Source organism: Bombus flavifrons, chromosome 4 (assembly GCF_040668555.2).
Source record: "Bombus flavifrons isolate JBK064 chromosome 4, iyBomFlav1_principal, whole genome shotgun sequence".
NCBI classification, from domain to species: Eukaryota; Metazoa; Arthropoda; class Insecta; order Hymenoptera; family Apidae; genus Bombus; species Bombus flavifrons.
This window is the reverse complement of record NC_138445.1, coordinates 546,796-571,920: the sequence shown is the minus strand read 5'-3', so window position 1 is coordinate 571,920 and position 25,125 is coordinate 546,796. Positions and strand designations below refer to the sequence as shown.

Genomic DNA, 25,125 nt, shown 5'->3' with positions numbered 1-25,125 from the left:
GTTTATATAAGAAAATTGCAATATTTATAGATTGAAATACTATTATATTATATCATATAAAGTAAAAATGAAAAAATAAAGCTGCAATAGAACTTTAACGTATCTCTTATTTCGAATATTCAATTTTCACCGAATCTCAATCTTATTTGTATAACGAAGTATGCATTTTAATAAAATATTCTACAAAATATCATTATTCGATCTTTAAAATCGTTTCGATGTTTTATGGACTAACGGAAAAGTCTCTTCATGAAAATTAACCAACAGATTTAATTTACCAACGTTCCATCTTATATATTTTTATACTTTTTATATCTTTTATTTCTATACTCGCTGAATATGCATCGTGCAAGTTTGAAATTCTCGATTCTTGAAACCACTCAACTTTATACCGAGCCAATTTTACTTGTTAAAGTTACTTTCAGAATTTTTAGTACAGTATTAGTGAAAATTGAAAATTTGTGGAAATTAAGATATATTTTTCTGCATCTTGTGTATCGTATACAACGTTAACAAATGAATTGTAATATTTAAGTATCTACGAATAAGCGAAAATCAATGAACATTGAAATTATTTTAATTATAAATCATAATAAAATTATAATATAGTTTCAACAAAATTATAAAATCATTCACAAACAATAAAAATCAGTTTATCTGAACTTATACTTATAGTTATATAGTTTAATATAAAAAATTATTAAACTATACCAAAAATCTGAAACAAAATTCGTACTTACTTGTTCTGCCTTTAGAGTGAGCTCTATGAAGATCTGTTGTAGTTTCTCATTCACAAAATTTATACAAAATTGTTCGAAACCATTTTTTTCAAAAATCTCAAATCCGTAAATATCCAAAATTCCAATTTCAAGACCCTCGGTATTGGTTTCCATAGCTGAATTAATTTTCTGCAAACATTAACATACAAGGTAACTCATACAGAAGTTAGTATTTTAATTTACTTGTAAAATTGTAAATTCTGACATTAAAGTTTTCTAAGATTGTGGTAGAATATATATACATAAAATTAAAGAACTGTATTTGTTTTTTGAAACAGAAATCTTCAATTAATTAATACATATACATTACAGTAATGCCAAGTAACATTAAAATATTCAGATTTGCAAGGTAGATGGCAATGAATTCGTAGCGAACTGTTATCCTTTATTAAGCTCGGAATTGATCAGAGTAAAGTAATTACGGAAATTATTTTCTACTAAAGTTATAAACTTAAAAAATAATATCTTAAACTAAAAATTAAAATCTTCCTCATACAAAAATAAATTTATAGTCTAATATATAGTATACAGTATATAATAACAAATTTATAAAATTCATTGTTTCTTTACGAAGTGAAAAACTATTTGTATTACTAACAAAAGAATTAGAATGTTCGAATAATAAAACCATCACTTTTCTCATATTAAATTTCGTTTGTTCAAATGAATGTTCAGAGAGCAAGGAAGATATTCTGATAATGGAGGCTCTAAGGATTTCTTTAAATATCAAATATTCCTTGATATAAATACTTGTCGCTTTTTTTTTATAAAAATTACCACGTTTATAGTGTAAAATCTAAATAACGTGCCGACGAAATATAATATTTTAAATGCTGTACTTATTGTTGAAAAATTGTCAAATTTAATCGATTATGAACGTTATAACAAATCAAACGCATATAACAACTACTATGTGAAATTTAGATTTCAACTGGATAAAATATTTTGAGACATGTACCGCTGATTAATTGTTAACATAGAAATATATGTACTTACTTTAACCAGATAATCAAAGAGTCTAGCATAGATATCCTTTGCCAATGCATCCCGAGTATAGACAGCTTGTTCTACGTTTAATGTAACATCAACGCTCTCAGATTGACTTCCCCATTTCGATTCAAATTGACGTGATATTAATTTTTGAGATAGCTGCTTTACTGAAATCTCAAGCAAATGGGATGGAAAATCAAGATCTGAAATATATAAACGATATGTAATAAATGCTTCGTTTCGTGTATTAGTAATCTAATCTGTTCAGCCAAGCAACTAACCCATTGTATCGTATGCAGTGAGTCAGATATAGACAGTCACAAAAGTCTACATACATTTTAATTAAGGATCGACCTAGTACACGCGTATGCCAAATCTTCAAATTTATTTGTCCCAGAAACGAAGCATCTTGTAAAAAAATTTTATTCTACATTTTTTACTTATTCTCACGTGCGATCCGGAAGTAACCATATTCAAATACATTTGATAAATTTTTCTCGAAACTTGGTCTTCTCGAAAACGAAACCTCGAACAAAAAGGTCTATTTTCTACATAGGCACATGCAATATAAGAAAATTGCAAGTTTTCAAAAAGGTATCACCGAAAGACAGACAGACAAATACAACCTTATTTGTATCACGTTATAATATAAAGCTTAGCTTGAAACTTTGTTTCTTCCTATTCATTTCTTATAGTAAAATGGTTTGCCACTATTTCATAACAATCGTGACTGCATATTACTATTATATTAACAACGTTTATCATTCTTTCGGTTCCAAGTTCCAAGTAGAGGAAATATAATTAACGAAAAAAAATGTACAAGCCCCGTACACGTATATCGCAGGAATTCAGGGATCCAAAATAAACATCAACGCGTTAACTACATTTTACAAATAACAATATAAGTTATAACACTGATTGGGATATATATATATATATATATTTAGAATATATATATAAATATATATATATATATATATATATATATATATATATATATTTAGAATATAGTATATATATGTGCAGTGACCGAAATAATATTAGGTTCACTCGTGATTTAATGATAGTAAGTAAAAATATGCGAAAAGATGTTTATTCGACTGTACTACTATCATTAGTTCGGCCACTATGTATACACGAAGAAAAGAGGGCTATATTCTTAATTATTCTATAAGCAATTTGTCTTCAACAAGGTCATAACTTTCAAGGTTTCCATCTTTAACTATAACTTCTTTCATTAATCCGTACTTACATCGTTTATCAGCGATTTGTGAATAATTTCCGTTCTCGACAAATTGAATATTTCCTATGTGAAGTATTCCCGCAACGAGTCTAAAAATATCAGTTACTTCGGAATCGCCCATCGCCATTATGTTCAATGCTGAAACGAATAAAATAACGATCGATAATTTCAGATAAGGGTAAACGTAAGGATATAAGAATAAATTTCTAAACACTAGCAACTGTTATCAATGGACGAGATATTATCGTATTATTATGAGAACTGGAAGTTTTGTAATTTTCATCTTATTTTAGGAGTAGCACTTCTAGCGATATAATTCTTCTAGCGACGATTCTTTTAACGACCCAAAATAACATTATTATAACACTATTATAACATTATAAATAAATACATTGTAGTATCTTCAGGACATATACATATTACGTATTAACAATTATTTATATGCTTGTTCTTTATTCTTTTCTTCTTCCTTTCTTTTTCTTAATGTAAATGTAATTCATTAAGACATTCACTCCATTCAGAAATTTCAGGACAAGATAAGAGAATTTTCTCGTTCTATTCCTCCAGGTATGTCGATTCTCTTTCCAGGAAACAATGAAATTCCCTGGAGCCAACGATACTATTGTTCAACTTGTGGTCGCTTACAGTGCGATAAGTACTTGTATAGTTTTATACGATTATGAAAAATTAATATTATGAAAACTGAAAGCAGATGTAGGGGGTCTGCTAGAAAAATCGCTTCATTGGGATTATGTACAAATACTTTTTGTACAGTGTCATTGTAATCCATCGTCATTAATCCTTTCGCTAATAATAGTATTCGCAAAGCTTTTAAAAATGAAAAGTTCATTTTGATTACAAATGCCCCATTTAAGAAACCTTGACCCATTTAGTCAAGGTCGAACGGATATTACGACCGTAATATAAACAATGTAAATAATATAAATAAAATAAATCGATATAACTTTTCAGAGCAAAACTTTTGTCTGAAACATTTTTTGTTTTAGAACCTTTGTTTTTGAAATATTTGACCGTTCCCGAACTTTTACACTTTTATGCCTTTGTACTAGAAATAACGATAAGAACTTTTTTATTCGTTATCTTATAACAGTAATGTTATTTTATCAAGAACCTATTTACTAAGCTAAATTACTCAAAATTGGATGAACTTCGGATACCTAAATGACCCTTGAACCTCAGTTTCTGTAATCCTTGCAACACTCGCACAATCGGGAACGCAAATTCTTACCTTTTAAAGTTGCTTCAAAATCATGAACGTCGTTTACGTCATCGACTTTATGCCCTTCGCCATAATTGAGGTAGTGGTAATAATCAACATCCATCAATCCAAGTTCAGCTGAAAAATAAAGGATTACATACATAAAGCATAGAAACAACAACTATTCAGTCGCGGACAAAAATAAATAGATATGTGGTGGAAGTAGGTATGAATGAAGTTTAATCGAACTGGTACTACTGTTATACAGGGTGGTTGGTAACTGGTGGTACAAGCGGAAAGGGGGTGATTCTACGTGAAAAAAGAAGTCGAAAATATAGAATAACAATTTTTCGTTTGAGGCTTTGTTTTCGAGAAAATCGACTTTGAATTTTCGGTCGGTACGCCTTCACTTTATCACGTCTCGTTATAACGGATCTCACTGTAGATCGTTGTCTCTATTGACGTTATTTTTAAATTTTTTAAATTTTTAAATTTTTAAATTTTTAAATTTTTAAATTCTTAAATTTTTAAATTTTTAAATTCTTAAATTTTTAAATATTTATTCTATATTTTTGACTTCTTTTTTCGCGTAGAATCACCCCTTTTCCGCTTGTACCACCAGTTACCAACCACCCCGTATAATTGAGCTTTATTTATTATACATCCTTACAGTATATAGTTTATTTAATAGATAATTGAAGTTAATATTTAGATATCTTTCTATACAGACGTATTCAAGGAAACTTCATTCATACCTATTTTCGCACTCTGTCCACTTATTTTTGTCTCCGCCTGTATCGCGTCAAGGTTCATGCTATACAATGTGGTGTTCACTGTATCGGTCTGCATGATGTTTTTTGTCATGTAATCCGATATAAAAGTCCAATATAAGATAAAAAAATCCGATGAAAAGGTAGTTAATAAAAATAGATCTCTATTAAAACGAATAACAGGAAGCAAACATTCTTGAAATACTGCTTTTTCATAACAAAATTTAAAATTACGTAAAATTTTCTAAAGTAAAGTTACACGATTCTTTCTAAATATTACATTGCTAAAAGCCTAACAATTTTTGTTCACGTAATACTAAAAATTTGTAGCAGTGAAAATAATGCTCCATATAGCCCAGACAAGTTATATCTCTCTCTTAATTGCGCTTAACGAACAATACGAGGAAAGAAATGTATAATTCAAAAAGTTTCCTGTAACTTTCCTGTAAGTTTCCTTCGAAATGCGGTTTATGAGTGAAGTATACGATTGCCCAATCTTTTCTTCGTAGGAAATTTATCATACGATGTAAAAAAGGTATACGAGCAAATATCAACACGTACAACTTAAACTAATGTTAAAAATAAATGAACAATTTTTTAGTGCAATATGTTGCAAACGCTACGTGTATAGTTTGTTCGTTATTTCTCGTAAGACATTGATGAGTCATTCGTACTCTATACGATGCAAAATTAATGATAACTTATCATAAAACGGAAACTCTATAATTTCACACGCTGTAAACGGTAACAGAAAAGGAAAGTATTCAAGTTTTTGCGGTTCGTAACGAAAAAAAACTTTGCAGATCATTAGAGTGAATACCTTGTATGAGACATGAGGTATGACTAAAATAAAATATAAAAAATAAATTTTGTAATTATTCCACCAACGATAATAAGAAAGATTATTTGATATTTACATTTCATTTGCTGGTTTGCACCTGTTACAAGTTGATAAAATACATGAAAATTTCTTTCATCGATATTATGACAAGTGACTCTCGATTTTTCTAACAAAAAGTTCGATATCTTTCCCCCACTTGGTTGGCCACTAGGACCGAATTGCATTTCTACATATTTCCCCTGAAAGAAATATATTTTTAAAAAATGCTTGCTTATTTTGCTAAGGATATTTATTTTCTATTTCCATTTAAATTAGTGACAAAACTAATGGCTAAAATAAAATAAATAAAATAAGTAACGAAAATAAATAATCTTATTAAAATAAAAGGAATCTAGAATGAAACGTACAAATCTGCTACTGTTATTGTTCCGCATAGTTTTCGCATTGCCAAAAGCTTCTAAAAGAGGATTAGATTCCAAAATGACGTTTTTTACTTTTTGCACGTGTGTACCACCACCACTAATCTTCGCGATGTATGACATAATGTATTTTGCTGAAACTGTTTTACCAGCACCTGATTCTCCACTGTAAAATCGAAATAAATAAAATAATTTCATTACGCATTATTTTCTACCGACTACAAATATTATTGTTTATTTAGTATTGCGAGGATAAAATTGCCAGACTTTCGAAGAATACGTCGAAGTACATATTGTATGTATACGAGTACAGTGCACAGTTACATACATTATTATTCGTACATAGCACTATCTCTGTATCTGCTGCTTTGTATCAGCGAGGATGATTTGAATATCATGGTGATTTATTCTACGAAAATACGAACCATTTATATAGCTTGAAAATACCTAAGCTATCTCTTCTTAACAATAATTTCTAATCGTACGACAGATTTTTAACAAAAAGTTGTCTTATTTCTACGATCGTTACGTTCAGAAAATTTAGCAATCCTTATGAACGATTCGACCTACGAAACAGATTGACTTTCTATGTATAATTATTTTGTATACTTAACTCCAGAAGCAATTAACACCGATATACTAAGAAATTTTATTTTAACGTGTCACGAATCGGAAAGTATACTAGTTTTGATAAAAGACAACTTACAATTTGTCACGAAGGAAAAGGCAAAAATTATATAGTGAAATTACAAAATTATTAATATTAATCGTAGCAGATATAAAGGCCGTAGTGAACTTAAGAAACAAAGAAGATAACCACTTTTTTGTCAAAAACCTATTCTACGTGCGATTAAACGTTATTCTTATTAACAAATTATTTATATATTTCCAAGCTATGATAAATGATTCGTATTCTTGTAGGACCAATTTGTCTACTCGCAATATTATCAAAAGTACTTCTATCGTGAAATAACTAAAACCTATGATTCACAACAATAATCTCATTCCACAGTATCAGTTTGCATTTCGATAACAACATTCTGTGATGGAGCAAATACATCGGATAGTGAACGGAATAGGAAATAATCTTGAAGCAAGCAAGATATGCCTTTATAGATATTAGCCAAGGTTTTTTATATCGCGTTTGCCGCATAGAATTACTTTATAAATCAAATATAGTCTCATGTACAACTACTACCTACTACCTGCTACCTACTATACACCTGTATGTTACTGATATTTCGTTTAAGCGAAAGAGATTTCCATATGAATTACAATAGCAGATTGCAACAGTAAGTCGTAGCCTATACAAGCTGGTGCGCTCCAAGCATTTTCGGACAGCAGATCTCCCTACGATCAATAACGCACTAATAGATCCTTCGTATATATACCATTACACATTAACGGGACATATAAATACATATACAAAACAATAAAAACGATATCTCCGTCTGAAGTAATAATATGTCCATTGTCTTTTTCATTTTATACAACATCTTTCTTCTCAAATTGTAGTTATTTTTAATTATTAAGCAGCTAAGGAAATTTAAGCACTTGGGATATTTTAAACCTCATAGAGCAAAATGATTATTTTAGAAGTACTATTTTCATGCAAGGACATATATTTTACCTGATGATAACACATTGATTTTCCTTATCGATTAACATATTTCTGTACATATTGTCTGCTAATCCATAAATATGTGGAGGATTTTCATATGGTACCTGAAACAGATGAAAATTGATTTAATCACAAGTATCGTAAATTAAGATCTTTTCATACGGCTATGACGTTTATAATTTAGATACTACGTAAATTACGTACGCTTGTTACTTACCGCACCCTGGTAAATTTCTATTTCCCTATCTCCAAAATATGGCATTTGCTTAAAAGGATTAATCGATACTAATACAGGACCAATACATGTCTAATAGCTATTAAGGATATTAATATGATCTTATTTGCAACATCAAAATCACAAGCGTAACATAATAACATAGATCGTTTCATGACGTTTTCAGCAACGAAAAGGTTAATTTACTATTTTCTAGTTTATTATAATCTTTCTTATACAAATTTGCCGTTGAAAGTATCATCGCTTAAAAATAGTATCTCTTTCTCTAACCTTTTAATCTTTTAGACTATTAATCTTTTGTATTTCCTTAAACCAAGAGTTTACATATCTGATATTGATAATGTATTCTTAAAACCATAAATTTCTTCTCGGCCATCTTATTTCGCAAATATCCAGGAGCTTCGGTGTATTATACACGTGTACATTATTAAATTTCTTACCGTAATCTTAATATATCTTAATATAATATTCTTTAATACATATATATTAAACATTACATTATATTAGATATTACAATTATACATATAATACGTATAACGATATATTCCTTAGAATAAAGAATTATTGCTGTTGTAACAATTATTTAAGGATACGAATATATAGTCATCCATGTATCTCTTTCGAAGATTTTCGGTAATAGCATCCTCGGTAATTTTCGGGAGCAAAACCATATCATCCACTCCGGAAACTTTAACATTTTGACTCTGCCAATGATACATCTGAAACAAAAATACAATTTTCTGCATTGGCCATATGTTTGAAAATTTGTTGTGTCTTATTTATGCTACTCCTTGTAAAATTTATTAAACGATCAGTGGAAATCGCGCTCTGTATCATCATCAATCTATAAGTCGTCTGATACTTGCTTATTTTGGGCAAAAAGATTGCTACAATGTAGAAACGATGAATAATTCGGAGGACAACTGCGTGCAATGCTTCGAATCGGACATCCTGCATATATGTATGTAACCGTTCTTTAGCTCTAGTTTTAAGAACGTTATATGAAATATTTTTAATGTTCTATATACGCATAAATACAATACTATCCACAGAAGCATTTGCAGTTCGTAAGTATATTTGAGTAGGCTCGTTTCAATAATTCAAATAATCAAAGGAGAAATACAGTTGAACTTTGTTTATCCGAACATGTGGAGGGACAAATCGTTCGAATAATAGGCTCAGTTATGAGTTCATATAAGTGAACAGTATAGTTAAACAAAGACTGGTTTGCATAAAGTATAAACGAGGTGCGGATAAGCAAAGTTCCACTGTACATAACGAGCACGATACGTGAAAACCTAACGTAAACGTAACGCGAACGCATCGATGACGGCTCACCTATGCATAGCAGCCATCGACATCTACATTTCACGATACGTGTTACAATGTATACAGATCTGTATCGACGAATGAATGTCAGAATCAACTTGTATCGATGCAGAAATCAGGAGTTCCTTCGGACGTCGTTTCAGCATTGCTTCTATTCGCTCAAAATTACATACATCTGCATTTACGGTAATTTATCCAACCTAAGCTTAATCTTTGTCTTTTGTTTATATCTATAATTTATATAGCCAGTATCTGTATACATTTACCGAGTTGACGCTTTTATTGCAACATATATATACGTGAGATTATGATTATTATTAGGACACTGACCTTGATAACATATGTATGTATATCAAAGTCGTTGGAATCGATGAGACCTGCCTTTTCTATATATATGCGCAATTGTTCTTCTTTTCTTTCTGTCAGAACAAAATTTATTAAAAGTGTTTTTATCGAAGATATCTTTCGGGAGAATATTCCAGTAACCGCGTATAATAAAGAACGAACGGACTGCATATATTCTTACATAGCAAAGTAACGTTAACAGCGACAATTATTTCTTTCAAGGCATATTCCACCTCGTCCAATTTATTGAGTTCAAGGTAACAAATTATACCGTGCTAAACACAGATAACCGGCTTTTCAATGTTGTCAATATTTCTTCAAGAGTTATGATTCGTCATCCTTTTAAACATTGCATGTGAAACTAAAAAAAAATATGTATATATATATATATATATATATATATATATATACATATATGTATATATATATATATATACATGCATTTTTATCGGCTTTTATTTGAGGCATATTACTAAAAAAAAAAAAATAGTAGTAAACGATACCTGTAATTTAATTTAAGTTCATTAAATTTCATTAAAAATAAATTATATAAAAGCGAAGTTTAATAAGACTTTGCAGTCATGATAAATTGTTTAAGTTTCCTAATATAGGTAAATGCTTTTTTACTTTCTATAACAAAACAGGATCTTATTTTGATTATTCTAATGAAAAATTATTAAAATTTTTATTCTTATTATATTAAAATAAATAATAATTTTTTATTTGAATATATGAATTTACATGTATATATATATATATATATATGTATATATATGTATATATATGTATATATATATATATATATATATATACATGTAAATTCATATATTCAAATAAAAAATTATTATTTATTTTAATATAATAAGAATAAAAATTTTAATAATTTTTCATTAGAATAATCAAAATAAGATCCTGTTTTGTTATAGAAAGTAAAAAAGCATTTACCTATATTAGGAAACTTAAACAATTTATCATGACTGCAAAGTCTTATTAAACTTCGCTTTTATATAATTTATTTTTAATGAAATTTAATGAACTTAAATTAAATTACAGGTATCGTTTACTACTATTTTTTTTTTTTTAGTAATATGCCTCAAATAAAAGCCGATATTTTTATTCAAAATAAGCAGATATACTTAATATTCTTCTATTAACTAAAATCTTTTGCGTACTATTTTATTCCCTTAGGGAAAAAGTCTTTTGTACTGTTTACTTTAAATTTTCCCGAACAATTATAACATCTGGATCATACATGCAATAATATGCATATAAAGTATTTGTGTAATCACATCTTTGTATCGCATTGTAGTTATACGGTAAGAAAATTAAGAAATCGTATCGTGTATTCTATAGGTGCAATATACATTGTTTATATAATGATTGTATTATAGAAATATTAATCTAGTCTATATTTAATCGAATGAAATTCAATAAGATTATCTGTAAGAAGACAACAACAAAACTGTAAAAAAAACAATCGAGTAATAAATTACCATTTATAAATAATTATCTCCATGAAAGTTCTAGGAGCATACAAGCAATGTGTTTACCCTACCTATATGTATATTATTGATTTTTTTCATTAAATATTTTATTAAAAATTTTGTTTATTTATTTCCCTATCCGTCATGAGGTATGCAATGAGGAAAAACAATTGGCAAAAAATATACTATACAGATTATGTGTAATTGTTAATTTACAATCTATTTAACATTTCAATGATATAATATAATCAGTTCTAATGATATAAATATATGTTTTTATATAACTGTTATATATAATATATTCATATAACTAATAAGAGTACAATGTCTTGTATAAGATCCAGTCCTAACCATACAAAATAAATTTGTATTAATTTGGACTTGATCAAATATGATATAATTATGAATTAAATATTTCAATCCAATAATTGTTAGAATTGAAATCTAAAAAATAAATAACAATCATTATACATACGAAAAACTATTTTAGTAATTAAGAGATACATCTCCTTTATTAATGTTTCAGTACATTTACCCAAAAACTTATTTAAAACTGGAAATATAATGGATACTATATATAATTTATACATACTTATAAATATGTAAGAAATTACTTCCTTATGTAGTAAATGCATAGTTTCTACCAAACTATGGTAAAGGCAATCACAATACAAATGGGGTATAATCTTATCAAGGCAAACTTATCTTATCGTACAAATAGATATCTTATAAACTTTAATAGCTGAAAAAGTTTACGCTATAATTTTTGTATAGAATCTAGTAACTGATTAGTTAACAAGAAACTAAAATCTTGCTCTATTTATTCCTCTGACAATGAATAAGTGAAATCATTTTGAAGTATATATTTACTCAACTCTTGTTTGAACAACATAAATCATTTCTAACATAATAAAAGTACTTATGTATGAGTTTGTATGAGTTTTACAATTCTATTAACATATTGCCCCACAGTTCCAATTATCTTATTCACAATTCATTCATATTATTTATATCATTTTCAACTGTATATACATGTATGTATAATATCATTTTAAGTATTTAATATTTGTGATAAAATAGGTAGCCTGAAATAAAGTTATTTAGACAAATTGATTTTAACTTTGTTTGCAAAAAAGAAACATAAATGTCTATAATCATTTTATATTTGAAATGCCACTATATTGCAACTGTTAGTTAAAAATCATCAGTATTGATCATTGAAACAATAACTTATAACTTACAACAGCGTAATAGAATGTTTCACTGCAATTGTATGTTTTAATGGATCGTACTCTTATTCTTTTTAAATTCTCTTCTTTGTAACTTCCTATCACTTCTTTAAAATAAGAAAGAGAAACGATCTAACTTCTAAACTCAGGGATAAACTAAATAGATAAATATAATATTACCTTAAAAATAATACTTCTATTTGTGGTATTATTTCAATCATTTACTATTAGAGAGCTTATAGGCCTAGCATACGTGCTTAGACTTGTGTATGATATAAAAATGGAGAAAGTTTATTGGTGATAATTTAGAATATCAAGGAAATAAAATTAACTATTCAATCATTGCTTTTTACCATTTATGCTTAATCTTCTTTTTACATTAAAACAAACAATTAATCCTTTTCTGTAGAAATACATAAATCTATTTTATATTTGGTTTATTATCCTATTATAACCTTAGATACATCGTTATTTATTGGAAAATTTATTTTCATTAATAACATTTTATTTATTATTAATACTAATATAAACACCAATAGTGATTAACAATGTCTACATAGTTTTACCTTCACTCAGGAAAATCATGTGTCCATATTTATTTGATTATTAACAAAATGTTTAGACGAAATGAATAAACAATTATAATGCATTTGATTATACAATGTACACGATTATCAAGGTTGAAAAAGTAAACATGAATTGTTTTCTACACTTACCGCGCTTGGTAAATGATAAACACCTGCTTGTTTCTTCTTTACAACTATTTGGATATAAGAAAATATACAAAAGAAGCACTCACATAAATACAATAAATAATTTCACTAGCATCATATTATACAAATACAGGCACAAATATCACAATATATCATCACGAGACATAAATTTCAACATTTAAAGTTTACAATCGCGAAACAGACCCGATCGTATCACGGTCTGACAAATACTAGTTGGTTAGCCGGTGAGTCAGTGCGCCTGTCACAGAACTGCTATGATAGCATGATACGTCAGACTTACTCAGAACCACGCTCTTCGTTTGTAATCGTTCAAGAATGCTTCTCATTGCGTATTTTATACGAATGCTATAGCTTTTCTATTATATCTTTAATTCGTATGCCTCGTTTATTTAAATACTTATAATGTTAATTGAGATACTTTTGACATGAATACACCGTTTGACTGTAAGAGTAGGTATCTGAAGGAATCGATGAATGAAAAGTTTTAACAGTAAAGATGTAGACACGTGAGCTCGTAACCAATGTCATCGTTTCTAACGGTGTCGCGCCGATAAAGTCAGTAACAGGTGGCACTTTTACACGCTGTTACACTTAACGCGCTGAAAACGATGCAGCAATTGTGAGATTTTTCATCTGCAAAGTAAATACATACCTACATCAACTTAGACGCTCATTTGTAGTAGTAGAAAGTAGAGAGTCGTAGACTTTCATTCGTAGATATTTCAAATATTTCCAATAATTACAAGAACTGTGCTAAAAACACATATACATAATATAAAACGTGAATCCTGAAAAATTTCATTCAACAAAATTAATCGGTATTTATCTATAATTCGTAAAAATGTTTAATTGTACTTTGCTTTAACGAATCAGAATTACTTTTTCAATTAAATCAAATGTTGGAAATTAATTCAGAAGATTGAAAATACATTTGTGATAACTAGACAGCGGATGTTCATGTATTAATGGGAAATCTTTATGCAGATGTTCCGTTTCTTTAGTAACTGTACCAAAAATATGAAATTGTATCAAAATCTGCAGTCTAGTGTTGTTCGTTTCTGCAAAATAGTGATATACCGATATGATTGCAATTAATTAATCGTTTTTATTCTTACAAATTGTTTAAAATGTTCTATCGCGAGCGAAGTCCGTTCATCTATTTACAAGTAGAGTTTGAATAATCTTGTACATAAATAATTTCACTGACGAAGGAAATACAATTTAACTCGACTGTGTTGCGTTTGCGTCAAAATCCCATACAAATCAGACGTAAGTATCGTTTGTTTCTATGCGGCTTTTGTTTTACGGTTCGAAGAATACTTGCACTGAAATTTTTGAATCTATTCTTTTCGTAGCATCGAATGAATCACTTACAAGCAATAGTTAGATCATAAGATGAAGTTAATGGAGACGTTCAGCAAATATCGGCGTAACTTAGAGTTACTGAAATCAGAGTATGTACATTACAGAGAAAATACGGCTAAATAGTAAAAGTCAAATGCTCGGACTCAAACGATAGACAGATGGTGAAATAGATTAAACTATTATACCGTTATTTTGCCGAAAAGATTTATTTTCATCTTTGCTTACGACATCTATCCGTCATTTCTGCAATTGAGAAAGAATTTATCGACTAATAAAATATGATAACAGACGGAACTTAGCGTTTGATAGTTTTTACATTGCTGTCGTTAAGGAAGTAGAAAGAAAATCTAAAAAATGATATCAGGGCTAAATGAACAAAGATAAGTAGCTTATCATGGCGATAAATGGTAGCTACAATAGACATATATAACACGGAAAAATTAGAAATAAGTTGTTGAGTGACACACTGAGTGACACGATGTTTGGAAAGTTAAGTGCACACCTGATCATGGTGTTCCTGGTCTCGATGCTGTTGGTCATGGGCATTTCTGTGCCAGGAACCCTTGCCAGAGATGGATATACTTACTATGATCAGACCCAGTTGAACGCAACTATTGCAGCATTGGTACACAGCAATGGACCTGTGACACAAGTCAGTGAGACACTCGATCATTCGAGTTTCTCGATTAGATTTGCCAACGACTTGCATATCCAACTTCCATGCGATTTTGGCCGCCATTATTATAAAAATGTCAACACTTGTGTGTCGACGTCCAAAATGGTGATAATTTACGATCATTGTCAGGTAATATTGTTTTCTATATTTGATAATGCTTTATACTTCACAAAGGCGTTAAATTACGTACTACATGAATATGAAATGTATCGTTTTCAATATCGTTCATTTCTAGTGTTTTAATTTAGAGAAGCAAAGTTTACAAAACGCTATAATTATATGTATTATCCTTGTATCTAGTTTCTAACGATATCAATTAAACGATCTTCGATCGCTAAATCGAATTTTAACATTTTTCCTCTTTGGATTTTAATAGATCGAGCAATAAATAAACTGTTTTCAATAGTAGTAGAATTAATTAGAAGTACGGTAAATGGGAATATTATAAATTTCGCTATATGTAAATATATTTCGAAAATGTGCGATAAATTGTATTTTTGTTCGTGTTTTAAATACCCATATCGCTACTTACGATTCTTTCCTAGATTTTTTTATGTTCTTGAAACATCTTTGAAGATTTTATACTGTCTGTGTTCGCGAAACATAACATTTCCCTAAGAAAACGAAAAACGAATAATCGGAATAGATTTAATATAAAGTGTAGGATAATAGATAAGATGTTACAACGATAGAAACTATTCATATAAAATATTTTAATAAATACCACTTAATCTACTATATATATCTAATCTTTCACATTTGTTGTTGACAATTCGTCTTCTTTCAATTACCTCTACAACTAATCATATTTTTGTAACGTTTAATAATTATTTGTACCGAGTGTGAAAAGATATATACCTTTCATAGCATATCTAATCTTCTCTATTACAAAACACCAACTTACGATTAAACCAATAGAGTATTCCGTTTACACACATAATCGTGTTTGCAGTGTTTCATTTGAGCCTCTCGAAAATCAAGCTAATCGAGTCTTCTTTTTACTTACTTCCACAAGTTCAATCATGTGCACAAAATTAGCCTAAATAATAGAAAATTTTAAGGTAAAGTTGTAAGATGTAATATAAATTGTTAATTCGTATTTTATGCTAAAATAACTCTTCGTATTTTAATGATTGTACGATATAATATTCACAATTCGAGCATTTATTTAGACATTAAGAGTGTCGTTCTAACCTTTTACTTGGAGGTTAAAAATATTATTCTAAACTGTTTTGAGATACGGTTTATTTATTGCAAAATTATCATATAAATTTTATATTTATAAGATATATTTAATTCAGCTTTACGATTCTAATTGCTTGTTTTTCTGTGTCTATAGTTTTCAATGCGTCCAGATTGCTGGAACGAGATGCCTTTCTGCTTCCTCGACAGCACAAAGAACGATGTCTATGGCGAAGATAACTGCCTGCCCTATTTTAAACTCAACAAAAATCTATGCCGGTGTGAACTCAAGAAATGATAATAATCATCATCATACGTGTTGTAACATAGATGTAACATCAAACAGATGGATAATTTATGATGATAATGAAATATAATAAACTCCTTTATCGTATTACAGAATACAAGTTCCATTTCATTCGTTACACTTCTCGCAAACAACGTTTGCATCTTATTTATTATATCTACGTTATTTTTAGTATTTACGTATTTACAATATACATTTGGTATATTATTTCGCGAGATTCGGGTTGGGTTTGGGTTCGAGTGCTACGACCACCAGTATGTTTATCGCGAATTTTATGGTAAAACGACCGGAAGGAAAAGCTATTACTTTAAATATTCTATGAAGGGCATTGACCCAGATAATTTTATCCTTAAATTTAACGAATAATTTGAGAAAGTAATTGACTAGACGAGTAGGTACACGGAGATTTGTTTCAAGAGAGTCTTGAAAAACATGTGCTGCAAAACTAAAAAAGACGTTCCCCTTGGTGAGAGAAAGGGTGCAAACTACTGGTGGAACGAAGACCTCTCCGCACCGAGGGTAAAAACAATGCTATGTAGAAGAAAGGCCCAGGGGGCAACAATAAATAATTCCAACTGATCATCCAATGCTGAATGGAAGCACGCGCCAGAAATGCGCAGTGTGCGTGGTTACTGTATATACGTTTTCCTAAGTCTTAAATAACAATACTTCTTGTAAGAACCGTCTATGAAATATCGTTTCGCTGTCAATGGATTTAACAGATTTTTTTAGCACGAAACAGTATACAATCGTTTGGATGTTTGGAATTTTGTTATTGTTGTTTCAACAATGAATAACTTTTAAAAAGTGATTAATCCAATATATCGACAGAAAATGTTCTATCGATAACGAAAAAATATATTATTGACTACAAATGGCATTGGTGTATGCCTGGTATATGGGGTACCGAACCCAGGATACGTCGCGCTGTCGCCGCCTATATGCAGCGCTCGTGCCCACGGGTCATTTCGTGGATGAGCGGCACCCGAAGCGAAAGGGTTAAGGATGCAGGGAAAGAGCTAAGTTAACCTAAAAAGTAGAGAAGATACATGGAAGCAATTTTGAGTTATCCTGGACTAAGACCACCCTTAACGGTGACCTTACTGGATCGTGATGGCTAGAATGGGCAGGAGAGTGCCACGAAAAAGTCTTAGTGTCTGCAGAGTGGCGAAAATCCTTGAAGCACGCTTTTTCAGACGAAGCCTGTCCCACGGGTTGATAAATTCGGTGGTGAAATGAGCCATGGCAGCGACGAGGATGGAGCGCTCAGCATCGTAGTACAGCGGGATGAAGTGAAGAAGGCCGTCAAACGATTAAATTCCGAAAAAACTGCTGGCGTGGATGGGGTATCTAGACAAGTAGCGAAATTAGTAGCGGAGCAAAGATTCGGAGAAACTCTTAAACATGTTCAACGATATAAATAGAACGGGTAAAATACCAAAAATTTGAAAGGTGACTACAGTGGCGGTCTTTCCCAAACCTAGGAAGGATCCTCTTCTCTCTACTTCGTTTAGGCCTATTGGTATTCTGCCGGTGTCGAGCAAGGCGTGGGAACATACCTTCAAAGCCCTCGTCGAGAGGAACCCGGGTCAGGAACCCTTCCACGCCAATCAGTTCGAATTTAGGAGGAGAAGAGGTACGGTCGACGCACTATGTGTCTGTAGAGGACAGGTATACATGGATGTTTGATCGTGAGATTTATTGGAGGCTGTAGTTTATTGTCGCAACTGTGGAATTTATTTAAAACAATAAGTTAATGTACAGCCTATATTCGTTGAGTCGTTAGTACAAAGTATAATCGTCGAATAACTCGGTAGATAACACTTAGATCGCTCGTTGATACAGAAAGATGCTCGTAGATACTCGGAGATACTAAACTCTTCTCGGTTGCGACAGTTTATTTATACTGGTCAGGTACTCAGTCAGAGGATTTCAATTAGTCTTTGTTCGACGGTTATGCGTAGCTGCGACATTGTTTTTCCCGGAGTTTACCTATTATTACATTATTTGCATCTCAGCGATATTGATACTCCGAGATAGAATAACATGATTTGGATTGTCCTCTGACTCATGTACCGCTACATGTCGTTCGCGGGATTGCTGACACCTATAAGAAAAAAACTAAGGACGCATTCAATAGCTGGCGTAAAATCATGCGCGAAGCTGAAGCCAAAAAGCTACCGCAACAGCCGCGAACGCTATTCCGTGATTATTTACCGGACACAAAAGTAGTAGTAAGAAGTATCGACGAGGAGGTGACGAGAGAAGCGTATGCCATTGTCCCTCAGGGCTCAGAGATTGAAAAATGAAGCGTGGAATATATGGAAAGAAGAATGGCTGCAGGGAATAGGATACCTGTGTAGTCTCCTCGCATAGGGTACAAACTAACGATCAGACCAACCCTGAAGTAACGCTTACGGCGGTTCCAGGGTTGTGAACCACGTTGTTGTACCACGGTGTGGCGAAGAAAGGAGGAGACATAAGAGGAGATAGGGCATACCATCCAGCCCAGTTTCACATAGCAGCACAGGCTGCTAGGTATGCCTAAAATGGATTTTCTCCTCTTCGCGTAAGAAAAAAGAAAAAAAGAACAGATTACGTGAATCATTGCCAGTCTCTTTCAATTTCTCGGATTCGGTGTTTGCCTTGAAAAGGTGAACAAAACACAATTTCAGAAATTTTGTATAAGGCAAAAAATGTTCATTACACCATGTACTTGAATATATAAGGAATAACGCATCAATATTTCCTTCTGTAGGTATCTGAAGGTTCTGAATACCTCTTAGTCACGAAAATCTTGAAGATCGCACGTGCACGAGTGTCTGAAAAACTATAATATTACACAAGTCCTTTTAAAAAATCAGAGTATGGCGGATTTAGACGCACAGATATCTTCGCAAGCTTTTAATTGCAAACAGACGTTCCACAAGGTAATGTAGATGCGTAAAATGTGTAATTCTATGTGGACAATGGTACAAATTTCGACCTTATGGATGTGATAATCAAATATGTTGAAGTGGTCACCACTTCTAAGAAAACTCTACATCTGGTCTTTTTAGTTTTCTCAAGCATTGAAGCCATCGACAGCGTATAGACGATAGACTGGGACGAAGGCAGACCATAGACACTCGACAGGCGACGAGGTTGTGACGTCAATCCACATTAGAGGCCAGATGTGTGCAGGTCCTCACCGTGTACCCTCAATAACCTCAAGGACCCACCATAAACTTAAACTTTTAGTTCATTAACCGTGTATCATCTATTAACCCTCATCAGTCAACATCTCTCAGATCAGTCGCGTAAACTGTGCTTATAAAATTGTGTTATTTAATAAAGTTCGACAGAAAAGAGGTAAAAACCTAAGCCTTAATTTTACGTGACAAGGGCTTCGGGGTGTTCATTTATAGGGTAACACTACTAGCGTGCGGAACTGGACCAGCTCAAATTATATTCCTACTTGTACTTACATTTCTGTATTAAAATATATTTTCTACTTGACAATTTATCCACGCGTTTCTCTGTTTATACATCTAATAACCTCAACAAAATAAATAATTAGTCTTTTTTATCCCCTCTTTGTAATTGAAATCGGCCATTATGCTATATTTGGGATTAATTTCTTTAGGCAGGACAATCAAATTCGGAACAGACTATCGTTGGAGTTGAGCTCACAAATAAATCAACGGCAAAAGTAGATTACGTGAATCATTGCTGGTCTTCTTCGATTCCTCGGATTCGGTATAAGACAAAAAATGTTTATTACACCAGGTACTTGAATATATAAGGAATAACGCATCAATATTTCCTTCTGTAGGTATCTGAAGGTTCTGAATATGTTTACAGATTATGACCTTTCCACATTTTAGATCGGTAGCTTCTTTCAAGATGAAAGATAAAAGTTGTCAGTGAGGTCACGCGAACCACGATGACTAATTACTCTTGAGCTCCTGAGTCAAGTTTTTTCCTAAAGTTAAACCAACGGTAACTTTATTTTTCTCTGCAGAACGCTCAAGCATTATCGCAGTTACTTTTCGAGCGACTTAGCGAGTCATAAATGAATCGTTGTCTCATTTATATTGTATCATTCGCGTAACAAATCCTCCGTTAATCCTTACAAGAATTCTTTCGTCGCTGTTAATATCAATTACTGAAATAACGCGACTATAAAAGCATAATGCGACACTTGTGCATTAAAGCAAAGCGTCTGAAACTTGCCCAAACACTTTATATCCCCAGCGGGATACCATCTTCCAGTTTGACTATTTTATTCTTGTTTTCTTGGTGTTTTCCTTTAGTTTTCTTTCTATGAAACTTTTGCTCTCTTCAGCAGCTAGCTGATTTCGATATGTGTTGTTCTTTTCTTGTATTTTTCTGCGTGCCTGCCGATTGTTTCCTTGACCGTTGGTATTTTTAATGGTGGCTTATTTCTGCTGTCCCCCATAGCGGTATTCATGTTAAAGGATCTATTTTTTTAACATTATTCTATATATCAGTTGATCGTCGATCGGTCATCATCGGATCGTTTGTTGTCATCTGTGACTTTTTGGTGAAATTTCTTTCCACGCCTTGTATCAAACTGCTCGATGACAATCAAGTCCATCGTTCTTGGAAGAGGCAACAGGTATGTGAACTGTGTATGTGCGATCTGCCATACTTGTCGCACCAGTCCATTGTTTCTCATGTGCCACTAGTAATCTCTCTTGACTTTCAGATACGTAAAAGGACTTTTTTTTCTTTTTTTCGTGAAGGAAGCCTTGATAGGCGCCCCGCGCCCTCCCGGGAGAGGGCGCCGGGTAGTGCCGGATTCGTACCGGCTGAAACCTCCATGGTGATCGTCCTGACGATTGGTAGGACAGTCCAGAGGCCATCTATTCGTACTGCTGCTGAGGTACTGCTTCGTCTTCTCCCTGACGGTGTAATCGGCAGTCATCCTGTTGATTGGACCGTTAGGGGGGACCACTCCTCCTGAAGATACATAGAAAGACTGTGGCCAAATTGTTTGTAATCGCTTATTTCCATCTTCACCGCGGGAATACCTGTTTCTTGGATAATCTTCCCGCGTTTTTTCATGTTTGTATTGAAGGCTGCGTCTCATAGGTGATAAGTAGTTGAAATGAAAATAATCCTAAAGATCTAATATCATGTTATCGTTCAAATCTGCATAAACAAAAAAGGGCACGTACGATTGAACTAGTTTTCCAGTAAATTTTAGATACATAAGCTCTTATGAATAATACATATGTCGGAGATGAAAGGGAAGCCGAAGCCGTTCCTTGGAAATTTTGGGAACATCTTCTAGTAGTCTAGCCTGGATTTTATCATAGCTGTAATTGTTCGAGATTTGTGATATCAAGATTGGGTTCGAGGCGACAATTGGTCGCCGAACGTAGCCACGGTCACGGGATGGATGTTTTATCTAACGGAGGTCTGGAGTGGTTGTATGTGTTCTCCGAGAAATGTGGTTGTGGCGGCATGCGACCTCGAGAGCGGGCCTAGCCACGTGTGATGTTGCCTCGGAGGTGCCGATGCAATGAGACATACATTGTATTAGTAATCAAAACTCCAGGCAGAAACTGCCTAGCAACGGCGTTTGGAACTTTCTCGATGCTTCCAACGAGTGTGCCTAGCAACGGCGTTTGGAACCTTCTCGATGCTTCCAAACGGGTATAGAAAACAAAATGCAATCGTACAGGGAGAAAAATCTCCACGAGACTGGCATTCGTCTTGTGACTGCTTTGGAGAGTGACACGTCGTGTTTCTGTGCTTAAGATCAGTCTACGCTTAGTAAGGAGTCATCCCGTTGATCGTGGATTCGTTTGAACTCAAAATTATTGTTTATAACGATTATTAACTTATTGTTTGTAAACCATATTATTCATTGAACTTACTATCCGTTAAACGTATTATTCATTAGCTTTATTATTTGTTAGACTTACTAACCGTTCAACTTATTATCCACTAACTTTATTATTTGTTTAGTTTATTATTCGTTCAATATATTTTTCGCTAACTTCATTATTTGTTAAGTTTATTATTCACTAGACTTACTATTTGTTAATCTTTGTAATAGACTTGTGTATACGTGAAAATATAATCTTAGTTGTGTTAAACAATGGATAACTCACGTGAAGAATTGTCACGCGCCCAAAATTCCAATCTCACCCCGACACATATAACGTAATTGGTTAAGGTTTGAAACCTTAACGTCTTAACAAAAATTAGTTTTTGTATACTTGTTAATGCATTTAAAACCGAAGCAATCTGGTATTACAATAATTGAACATGAAACGCAAACAAGTAGTTTGCAGATTTACTACATTATTTTAACTGTTATAATATATTTATTCTTATATTACATTATGTATATTATTTATTAAAAACAGTTTCCTGGAAATTTGTTGTAAGCGAATGATGTTAGTATCCCAATATCCCATCATAGAACCTCAGAATTAAATCAATAATACACAAGATATTTTTTAACTAAATTTATCAAAAAGATGTCTTTGACGAAAGTTGTTTACTTCGAAGGGACACGTTTATTTTTCATACATTAATCGACCCATCTAGCATTCCTTATAGAGGAAGTATCAACTTTATTTTTTATGCCAAAAACTATTCATTCGGGACATATCTCAACCTTAATTTGTCAGATCTATCGTACGAAGGACGAGGAAAGACGCGAAGCGGTGTTCTTCCGTTAACATCGCTTTGTCCTCCATACGTTACAATTGACAAATCTGTAGCGGTAATTAATTTGTAATCTTTGAATAAATAACATAATAATAAATAAACTCAACGCAAAATAATGTCGCTGCGACGAGTAACCGTCGATCAAAGATAAATTTAAATTTTCCGACTCTCCTCCGACTAGTATAAATAGACGGACGCGATCGCAAGTGAATCAATTATTGTTCGAGTTTCACGAGTTATTATACGAGTTATTAAGTACAGAGTTGTACGAGTTATCGAGTTATCCTCGAGCGATCATACACAGTCTTTGCGAATACGTTCGTACGAGAGTCTCTCGACAGTATTTATATTTATATTTATTAACTTATTTAATTTATTCCAAATATATTTGACGGAATGCAACAGCAATCTCTCGTTCACATTTTATTAATCCTCTACACCATCCACCATAAATCTGTTGAGGTTGACTGATAGAAGAACGAGTGGATGAAATTGTAATAGAAAAATATATTGATATAAGTATACTTATACCTATACCTTTAAGTATAATGTATAAATTTATGCTGATCCAGATCCTCATTCTCATAGTGTTACAATACAGTAAAATCGATAAGGAGCATGTTCACATATTTATAGTAAAAGGATATTACCAAAAATTATTTCCCCTCTTTTAAGTTAAAATCAGACCTAACTGAAATCGCGGCGCAGAAAGAAACGTATGGCAATCATACAAATGAAATCCAATACATATAATTAGTTGAGAATTTGAATTTGTTATTATTAAATTAATTTCGAAATATGAAGCCTAATGTTTCAACTATGTATAAACTAATGAAATATGTAGTTTAATGTTTCAACTGTATACAAACTAATGAAATATGTAGTTTATCCTATCTTGCAGTAAATGTTTTTCGCCACGCGATTTTATTCATTTTTGTAACAGACAAAATTTTATGCACAGAATTTATTTTCACTAGTTGGCACAATACGCGGAAACAAAGGAGAACTGCGAAAAATTTGTAAAACGAAGAGGGATACCATGGCTCGCTTTTGTATCGGTCGATCAAATGAGATTACACTCACAATTTATAAAAGTAAGCCGAAAAAGAAAATTTTTATTCTGAGCTCAAAACATAAAACCGTCAAAATTGGAAAAAGCGAAAAGGACCTACCTGAAACGGTCGAATTTTATAATAAAACACAATTTGGGGTAGATATAGCGGACCAAATGGCAAAAAGATATAGCGTGAAGTCGGGATCAAGAAGATGGCCACTTCAAGTACTCTTTAATATTTTAGATTTAGCTGGCATAAATGCCTGGATTTTATATTTTATATAAGGAAACCACAGGTGAGCAGATATTCAGAAAAGATTTTATATCGACTAATAGATAAAGCAGAGACAAGAAAATATTACTAGCCATGGGTATAATAAACACCTAACCAAAAGTCAAAAGTTCTACGTAATATAACCAGTCATCCATGTCGAATCGGACCTTTTATTCTGCGACACGATTCGCGTGCCCAAAGAAACAAAAATGCACGCGACTTACGTTTAGATGGGACGAATATAGTCATTGATGTCGTTGCGGTTCAAGGGAAGTTTTCGTGAAGCGACGAAACCATCAAATTAGAATCGTCAAGTCCCATGGAAGAAACGCAGACTGG

The 25,125-nt window shown here is 32.0% G+C and overlaps 1 protein-coding gene and 1 long non-coding RNA gene across 6 annotated transcripts in view; one reads left to right on the top strand and one right to left on the bottom strand.

The window, feature by feature from the left end:
* LOC138178776 (unconventional myosin-Ie) overlaps positions 1–13,425 on the bottom strand; it is a 37,723-nt gene extending 24,298 nt beyond the window's left edge. For 2 of the 5 annotated variants that reach the window (XM_069110999.1, XM_069111000.1), the window contains exons 1-10: positions 9,777–9,977; positions 8,711–8,836; positions 8,100–8,189; positions 7,892–7,986; positions 6,250–6,427; positions 5,919–6,081; positions 4,262–4,369; positions 3,022–3,150; positions 1,776–1,972; positions 741–908 (exon numbers count right to left, since the gene is read on the bottom strand). In XM_069110999.1, the coding sequence (XP_068967100.1) occupies positions 741–908; positions 1,776–1,972; positions 3,022–3,150; positions 4,262–4,369; positions 5,919–6,081; positions 6,250–6,427; positions 7,892–7,986; positions 8,100–8,189; positions 8,711–8,836; positions 9,777–9,962 (1,440 nt within the window). In that variant the 5' untranslated portion in view covers positions 9,963–9,977. Of the gene's footprint in view, positions 1–740; positions 909–1,775; positions 1,973–3,021; positions 3,151–4,261; positions 4,370–5,918; positions 6,082–6,249; positions 6,428–7,891; positions 7,987–8,099; positions 8,190–8,710; positions 8,837–9,455; positions 9,473–9,776; positions 9,978–13,070; positions 13,088–13,220 lie in introns of those variants that run through there. The other 3 variants (XM_069111001.1, XM_069111002.1, XM_069111003.1) reach the window with 3 other exon arrangements.
* LOC138178792 (uncharacterized) lies at positions 13,375–15,246 on the top strand. The gene is made up of 3 exons (XR_011172806.1): positions 13,375–13,470; positions 14,450–14,507; positions 14,594–15,246. It is a non-coding gene; the product is annotated as an uncharacterized LOC138178792 (long non-coding RNA).
* Positions 15,247–25,125: the final 9,879 nt, after the last annotated feature.